General features: G+C 50.0%; 1 protein-coding gene across 1 annotated transcript in view; it reads right to left on the bottom strand.

Moving 5' to 3' along the window:
- The window catches only part of LOC107298316 (voltage-gated potassium channel subunit beta-3), a 34,829-nt gene that overhangs the window by 14,940 nt on the left and 10,818 nt on the right, over positions 1 to 9,071 (bottom strand). Inside the window, exons 2-4 of the mRNA XM_015827689.1 lie at positions 4,159 to 4,202; positions 2,874 to 2,911; positions 1,765 to 1,840 (exon numbers count right to left, since the gene is read on the bottom strand). Coding sequence (XP_015683175.1) covers positions 1,765 to 1,840; positions 2,874 to 2,911; positions 4,159 to 4,202 — 158 coding nt within the window. The remainder of the gene's footprint in view (positions 1 to 1,764; positions 1,841 to 2,873; positions 2,912 to 4,158; positions 4,203 to 9,071) is intronic.

Below are 9,071 nucleotides of genomic sequence, written 5' to 3'. Positions count from 1 at the left end.
CTTGGCTTACGAAGTGACACGCTAAGGGGGAAAAAAACCAGGACAATCTCTGGAAAGAAGGATGGCTCCATCACTGCCAAAGCATCTGGCCTAGAACAGGGCCCTTAAAGAGAAGAGGGCTTCTGAGCATGGCAAGAGCACTTTTTTTCTCCGTGCGCAGTATACAAGAGGGTTCCTGAGCATGGAAAAAGCACCCTTTTCCCCCCTGCAAATTGCCCAAGAGCATGGAAAAAGCACTTTCCCCCCCTCTGTGCATAAGTACACAAGAAAGCTTCTGAGGATGGAAAAAGCATTTTTTCCCTCCGTGCACAGTATACAAGAGGGTTCCTGAGCATGGCAAAAGCACTTTTTCCCCCTCCATGCACAGTACCTGCGGAACTGGACAGCTTGTGAAATGGGGGTGGGTGGGTATTTGATAGATCTCCCCTAACCTGCAGAATAGCTACAGGGAGTTGAAAGGTTTTAATGTTTTTATTTTGATTATTAAATTTATATGCTTGGGGGGGGGGAGTTGGGAAGGGAGGGACAGAAGGACAAGTCAGATTAGTTTAGGGCTGGGTGGTGCTCAGAACGCCTTGTGGGGCTGTGACACCTCAACTGTCAGAACTTTCCTAACAGTGAGAACAATTAACCAGTGGAACAACCTGCCACCAGAAGCTGTGAATGCTCCAACGCTGGAAGTTTTGAAAAAGAGACTGGACTGCCATTTGTCCGAAATGGTGTAGGGTTTCCTGCCTGGGCAGGGGGTTGGACTAGGTGACCTCCAAGGTCCCTTCCAACTTTATTCTTCTCCTCCTCCTCCTCCTCCTCCTCCTCCTCCTCCTCCAGAAGACATTGGTATAAGGTTTCCTGCCTGAGCAGGGGGTTGGACTAGATGACCTCCAAGGTCTCTTCCATCTGTTATTCTTCCTTCCTTCCTTCCTTCCCTTCTCCAACACTGGAAGTTTTTAAGAAGAGACTGGACAGCCATTTGTTTGAAATGGTATATAGGGTTTCCTCCCTGAGCAGGGGGTTGGACTAGATGACCTCCAAGGTCCCTTCCAACTCTGTTATTCTGTTCCTCCTCCCCCCCTCCTCCTCCTCCAGAAGACATTGGTATAGGGTTTCCTGCCTGAGCAGGGGGTTGGACTAGATGACCTCCAAGGTCCCTTCCAACATTATTATTATTATGATGATGATGATGACGAAGAAGAAGAAAACAGACTAGATGACCTCCAAGATCCCTTCCAACATTATTATTATTATTATTATTATTATTATTATTATTATTATTATTATTATTATTATTATTATCATCATCATCATCATCATCATCATCATCATCATCATCATCATCAATCATCATTATCATCAACTAGAGTAAAGGGAGCTGAGCAACGGCAGGGCAGTGCCTAGACAATTCAGATCCTTTTGCAACGGAAAAATATTCCTTTTCTCCCTCTGGATCAGCAGAGAACGTACAACACAGACGCCCAGTGCCGGAAGCAACCTCAGAGGTCCTCTAGTCCAACCCCCCTGCTCAAGGCAGGAGACCCTCTTCCACGCCGGACAAAGCTTGCTGGACGAGAAGCAAGCCAAGTCTTACTCCCTTCACGGCGCAGATGCCAGCTAATCTCCCCATTCAAAAACGCCAAAGGGAGAGACTCTCCGCCTGTTGAATTTCTTCCCGGCCCAGGCGAGGCAGATCCCGCTCTGGATCCTATCCCCCCCCTTTTCTCTCTCTCCCCCCCCCACTTCCAGGGTGCAACAGCCCAACTCACTTGCCAGAGGCGTAGACTTCGGCCGTGTCAAAGAGGTTGACCCCGTTTTCGTAAGCGATGGTGAGCACGCTCTCCGCCACCTAGAAGCAGAGAGAGAAAAAAGGGGTGTGTGGGGGGGTTGTTTTCGAGAAAAGGGGAGGGGTCTTTTTTTTTAATTTGAGAGGCTTCGCTGCCCCCCACCCCACCCCACCCCAAAGTTCCCTTGAGCAGAGATAGAAAAATGTGCCCCCAACCACTTAAGCGGGGCCTGTTAACTATTCGGAAGGGGAGGGGGAAAGACTTAGGAACCTCTGCCACTATTTTGGCTTTTAGGGACACGCAGTTTTGTGTGTGTGTGTGTGTGTGTGTGTGTTTGTGTGGACGTGCTAGGGAGGGGGTGACTTTTCAATGTTGACACTTGGAAAGGAAGCTGGGGTCAATCTAAGCCAAGGGTCTTCCAACTTGGCCCTTTGATGACTTGTGGACTTCAACTCCCAGAATTCCACGCCGGCTGAGGAATTCTGGGAGATGAAGTCCACAAGTCATAAAAGAGCCGAGTTTGAAGACCCCTGCTTGTGGACTTCAACTCCCAGAATTCCTCAGCCAGGCACGCCGGCTGAGGAATTCTGGGAGTTGAAGTCCACAAGTCATAAAAGAGGCAAGTTTGAAGACCCCTCCTGGTGGACTTCAACTCCCAGAATTCCTCAGCCGGGCACACTGACTGAGGAATTCTGGGAGTTGAAGTCCACAAGTCATAAAAGAGCCGAGTTTGAAGACCCCTGCTTGTGGACTTCAACTCCCAGAATTCCTCAGCCAGGCACGCCGACTGAGGAATTATGGGAGTTGAAGTCCACAAGTCATAAAACAGCCGAGTTTGAAGAGCCCTGCTTGTGGACTTCAACTCCCAGAATTCCTCAGCCAGGCACGCCGGCTGAGGAATTCTGGGAGTTGAAGTCCACAAGTCATAAAAGAGCCGAGTTTGAAGACCCCTCCTGGTGGACTTCAACTCCCAGAATTCCTCAGCCAGGCGTGCCGACTGAGGAATTCTGGGAGTTGAAGTCCACAAGTCGTCAAAGGGCCAGGTTGGAAGAGCTCTGCTCTACAGTCGTGAAATGGGCATAGTTTGAGACTTACCTCATCTGAGATCTGGGACCCAAATGTCACCCAGGTACCTACAAGGGAAAACAGACTTTTGAAATGGGTATCAAGTGGTCCTGCCCCTGGTCTATGGATCTGCCAGGCTGCTCTTAAGCTGCCTAGAACCAAAGACAACAGAATAACAAGGTTCGAAGGGACCTGGGAGGTCTTCTAGTCCAACCTCTGTTCAAGCAGGAGACCCTATCCCATTCTGAGCAAATGACTATCCAGTCTATTCTGCATTCCATTCTATTTTCGATTCTATTTTTTTCTATTCTATTCTATTTTCTATTCTATTATTTCTATTCTATTATTTTCTATTCTATTTTTTCTATTCTATTATATATTCTATTCTTAGTTCTATTCTGTTCTGTTCTATTCTATTACGTATTTTATTATATTGAATAGAATAATAAAATACGTAATAGAATAGAATAGAATTGAGCAGAATAGAATCTATTCTATTCTCTTCTCTCTTCTATTTTATTTTCTATTCTATTCTAATCTAATTTCTATTTTATTCTAATTTCTATTCTGTTCTATTCTAATCTAATTTCTATTCTAATCTAATTTCTATTCTATTCTATTCTGTATTTTATTATTCTATTCTATTCTATATTTTATTATTCTACTCTACTCTACTCTACTCTACTCCATTCTATTCTATTCTAGTTCCTTAATTCTATTCTATTCTATTCTTATTTCTATTCTATTCTTTCTGTATTCTATTTTATTCTATTCTATTCCTTATTTCTATTCTATTCTATTCTATTCTTTCTGTATTCTACTGTACTATTCTATTCTATTCTATTCTATTCTATTCTATTCTATTCTATTCTATTCTATTCTATTCTTGAAAATCTCCAGTGTTGGAACACTCACAACTTCTGGTGGGAAGCCGTTCCACTTCTTAATTGTTCATTAAAAGAGATTAAAAGTGACCCTTTCAAAGCAGGATTCCCTAGAGAGATTGCTTTATTACTATTTTTGATTGATTGATTGATTATTCTCATCACGTTCTCATCAGGGGAATTTTGGGAGTTGAAGTCCACAAGTCTTAAACGTGGTCAAGATTGGAGACTCTTGATTTACCTTCTAGTCTCCTGAACACGGAAGTCTGGGAACAGACCCTTTTACACATGTCCGTGGTGGACCAGGAAACCGGTTGGTGACAGATGAAGCCACAAGCACACCCCAAATTGAGGGAGCTTCCCGCCCTTCAGACGTATTCTGCACCACCGAAGCCCACCCAGCTCATGTTTTCTCAACGCCTGGAACTCACCGAGGCCAAGACAAGAGACTCGCAGACCCGACTTCCCGAGATTCCTGCAATGGGAAGAAACAGGAAAGTGAAACAAGCTGGCAATGGTGGTCTGTCAGGGTCTGCGGAAGTAGCCTTGGGAGACAGGAGGAAGAGCTGCGGACGAGGCAACAGGCGGATAAGAGGCAGCCGAGCCCCCAGGAGGAAAGTGGACATGGCAAAGCAGGGACCCTCCTTAGTTTCTTCAGCTGTAAAAGGGACAGGGGGAAAAAACATACTTTCAGACGTGCAAGACTGATGTCGGGAAGGGCGCCCAGGTAAGCAAATTCTACTTTATTGTGTAAGGCAGGGCTTTTCAACCAGTGGTACGGGTACCACCTGTGGTACATGGGCACATGGCAGGTGGTACGCGACCATCCTAGAAAAGTGGTAGCAGGGGAGGGGAATGAGCTGAACCGGTGGCAGCACCGCACAAGCCTGAGCGAGAGACGGCTGGAGCTGCAGGGCTGTCAGGGCTCAGCGGAAGTGCCAGGATCAGTGCCGCTTTCCAGCTGATTGGCGCTTCTTCGGGACTGTCAGGGCTCAGCGGAAGCCCCAGGATCAGCGCCAGGCTCCAGCTGGAAAGCAGCACTGATCCTGGTGTTTCTGCTGAGCCCAGAAGAAGCGCCGATCAGCTGGAATGTTGCAGCCTCTCCAGGGTCTTGTGATTTACATTCAGATGCTTGGCAACCGATTCATATTTATGACAGTCACCGTGTCCCAGGGTCATGTGAAGGGACCAAAACCTGCTGCAACCACCCAGCAGACGGGGGGGGGGGGGGATAAAAACCAAACACCCCCCCACCCCACCTCTGCTGCCAATCCCCAACAGAAATGCTCACAACAATGAAAACCTCAGACAGGAGGAAGAGCGTGGCCGGGCGGGCAGGCAGGTGTCTTGCTCGGCTGTGGCTTGTGGGGCACTTTTTTCAGTGCCATCATAACTTCGAACAGTCACTAAGCAAACTGTTGTAAGTCGAGGACTACCAGTACTTCATCACTTTTTTCCTTTTTTGGGGGGGGGTCATCAGGTTTTTGACGCCTTGCTAGGCGACTGGTGGTACTCGGATGTTGCCATATCCTAAAAGTGATACAATGGGTGAAAAGGTTGAAAAGCCCTGGAAAGGTAACACTAGCCGAATCTTGCAAGCTAAAAGTGTGTCTCTTTCCCCCCCCCCCTTTACAGTCCAGGAAACTAGGGGGGGTGTTTTGTGAAACGCTTCTTCCCATGTCCTTCTTCCTTCGGTGGGCTCGGCTGCCTCTTACTTGCCAGTTGCCTCGTCTGCATCTCTTCCTGTCCTCCCAAAATCGCTCGCACACGCCCTTACAGGTAGTTCTCGACTTACGGCCACAATTTCTGTTGCTAAGTGCGTCATTTGTTAAGTGAATTTTTGTCCCGTTTTTACGGCCTTTCTTGGCACATCTGTTAAGCCAGGGCTCCCCAACCTGTGGGCCGCGGCCCAGTAATATGTGTACGCATACTCCCTCACTTGGTCGCGGGGCACAAAAACAGGACACCGCGCCACGGGGTGCAAAAACGGGCCACCGCTGTGCCTCGGGACACGGGAATGGGCCGCCACTGTGCCTCGGGGTGTGAAAACGGGACCCCACCACGGCGCCTCGGAGTGCAAAAAGAGGCTGGCGCCGCCGCACCATGGGGTGCAAAAACGGGCCGCTACCGCACTGCAAGGCACAAAAATGGATGCCACCGCACCATGGGGCGCAAAACCAGGGTGCCACCGCACCACAGGGCACAAAAATGGGCTGCTGCAAGGCGTAAAAATGACCGCCACTGCGCTGCAGGGCGCAGAAACAAGACACTGCGCCACGCAAGAACGGGGCAGGGCTAGTGAGTATACTGCGGGCGCTAGACCCACACCATTTGTGACATGCAGTTGTTAAATGAGTGACAACGTTGTTAAGTGTCTCCTGCTTCCCCAACCAACTTTGCTTGTTGGACGGTGACAAAAGGGGATCACGTGACCCCGGGCTGCTGCAAGCGTCATAAATGCGTGTCAGTTGACCAGCGTCTGAATTTTGATCACGTGACCCCGGGGATGCCACAACGGTCTTAAGTGTAAAAAAAAAAAAGGTCATAAGTTGCTTTTTCCAGTGCCGTTGTAACTCCGAACGGTCGCTAAGCGAACCGTTGTAAGTCAAGGACTACCTGTGCAATGTTCCCATTTTCCTGTGCGAGGTTTTCTCCACCAACACAACAACGGTGTTTCGTGCCAGCTTTCTTTGAAGTACAGTGTGCCGCCCTCCATAGTATGCAACATTGTTCTGGGGCTGCCCAGCATGCTGGGACTTGTAGTCCAACAAATTTAGAGGGGAGGTCCAGGACAGAACACATTCAGCTGCCCAGAACTTCTGAATTCGCCTTTGCACACCCCAAAAGGCTCCGGCTGCTCCTTCTGGGTCCTGTTCCTCCCTGCTTAGTGCCCAGGGCGACTCTGACCGTTTTATTAGGGAGTCACTATTCTGAGCAATAACCAAGTTAAAAATAGATCCTGGTTTGCGCCTGGCGCGTCCCTCCAGCTTCTAATTGCTGGGGAGAAAAACAGGCCACGAACCCCACTGGCTTCACGTGGGCAGCTATTTTCAACGCTTTTTAGTGACGTCGCGCCCAAATCCTTTATATATATATATATATATCCTATCGCTATAATACATAACCTATATGAATCCTCCGAAAAGACAACGAAGCACAATCGCTGCCCGAGATTTAAAAGTGGGCCGCGCGTCCCCCAACATTAAACCACATTTATTTTTTTTGTTCCATCTTTAAGAGAAACCAGAACGGCGGAATCTGCAGTACGCAGTCTCAACGTCCTGCAGGACGGCAATCGGATCTCGCCAGCGGGTTCTGTAAGTGACCTTCATCTGCCCCACTGAGGGACGTGGGTCCTGCCTCCCCCCCACCCCCACCCCGACCCAACTACGCTCCGTGACCCCTGTCAAAAGTTTGTCAACAGCAGTTCCGATCTGCCGCCTGGCCGGGTGCCCAGATCGATGCGCCAGCAGCAATTAGGATAAACTTGGGAGGATGGCGGTTTGGAAGCGAGCCAGACCTGACCATGATCTGATTTGGGGGCCGCGAGGGAGTTGGGCCTCTCGGCTGGGTGGGCATCCAGCCCCCACCGTCCGCCAGGCCTGATTCCCCCCCCCATTCTGTCCTCCCGGCAGGATGCCGCCTGTCACTTAATCCCGTTTATAGCTGCCCATCACCGGCTCTTCCCCCCCCCACTGCATGCAACGGCTTCTCCTTCTCACCCCATGTGCACCACTTGCAACTTCCCCCCACAAACCCCCAAGCTAGGCACAAAGGCAGGAGCTTATAAATATCATATTACCTTATAAATATTCTTTGGGGCAGGGGGGTCTTTTGCAAAGGGCAATTCTTTCCTCTGAGGGGCCCTGGAGTTGAGCAGAACACAAACTTGGACACTTTGACACACACACACACACACACACACAACCTGCACAGGGCAGGGGAGAGCTGAAACCCAGCACACCTGGATTTCACACCTGGCCAGGCTGGAGAAAGAGGTTTTTTTTTACGACTAGCTGTCCCAAGTCACATCTCTTTAGGGAAATGCGTGGGGTTTTTTTCCCCCTCATCCCCCCTTTTTTTCAGGGGAACCCCAAAGTCTTAAATCATTCTTTCCCCCTCCCTCATCTGCAGAAACCCCATTTTTTTTTTCTTTGCCATCTTGGAACGAATCAATTAACGTTCGGGTTCAGCCCCCCCAAATCCGCCCTCCCAAACGAACTTTAATTAAAATGGCAAAAATGAAGCAGGGAAGTTGAGATGGTTTTGGAAATGTAAGGATTGGGGGGGAAATGGGGAGGAATGTGGGGGGTTATTTTTTTGGGGGGGGTTGCACGAACGCTTAGGGACTAATGGAGAAGGTTTTCATCTCTTTCCAAAATATCCACATCGGCTCCTTCAGGATCTGCTTGCTCGGGATCCAGGAGGATTCAACTGTGAATCTGGTTTTTTTTTTAAATTGTTTTAGGGGTGCAGACCCCAGAATCTTGGCTGCCCCTCCATGAAACCCCCTCCCCAATTGGCAAAAAATAAGGAACCACTTTCATCCCTCTCATCACCCCCCCCAGGGGGACCCCCCCTTTCCCTGCTGACAAAGTGTCCTCAAAATCCGATCACCTGGAACGCCGCACTCATGCCCCCCCATCTTCTTCCACCGATGTTGGTCCCTCCCCCCTCCCAACCCATCCTTGTCTTCCTCTGGCCCAGCAGGAACGGGACAGCCCCCCTCCCCACCTTGAGACTGCAACCTTCAGCCTGTGTGGCTGATGGGATTTGTAGTGCGGCATCCCTGGGGACTGGTGCTCCGTGGCTCCAATTGCCCCCCCTCTTTCCCGTAATCAGCCCCTTCCCCAAATCTTAAGATTGCAACGTTCAGCAGCACCACTAACCGGCTTGGCAGGTACTCGGTGGCTGATGGGATATGTAGTCTGGCGTCCCTAGGGAATGATGCCACCTGCCCGGCTCCCACTCCACTCCACACACACACACAGACACACACACCACCTTAGACCGTACAACGTTCAGCATCACCAGCCAGCTTGGCAAGTAGTATACGGCCCATGGGATCTGTAGTCCGGCGTTCCTGGGGGCGAGGCCACCTCCCGGCTCCGTTCCCCCCCACCCCGCGCTTTAGACCCTGCAATCTTCAGCACCACCCACCAGCTCGGCCAGTCCCGTGCGGTCGATGGGATTTGTAGTCCGGCCTCCCTTAAGGAGGGGCGCTGCTCTCTTCGACCCTCTGTTATCAACCCCCCCCCCCCCGACACACACACACCTTAAGACTGCAACTTTCAGCAACACCCGCCGGCTTGGCGAGCACTCCGCAGCCGATGGGACCTGTAGT

This window comes from Protobothrops mucrosquamatus, unplaced genomic scaffold (assembly GCF_001527695.2).
Source record: "Protobothrops mucrosquamatus isolate PMUCROS unplaced genomic scaffold, P.Mucros_1.0 scaffold3869, whole genome shotgun sequence".
Classification (NCBI taxonomy): Eukaryota; Metazoa; Chordata; class Lepidosauria; order Squamata; family Viperidae; genus Protobothrops; species Protobothrops mucrosquamatus.
The sequence above is the reverse complement of the archived record's forward strand: the minus strand, read 5'-3'. Positions and strand labels throughout refer to the sequence as shown.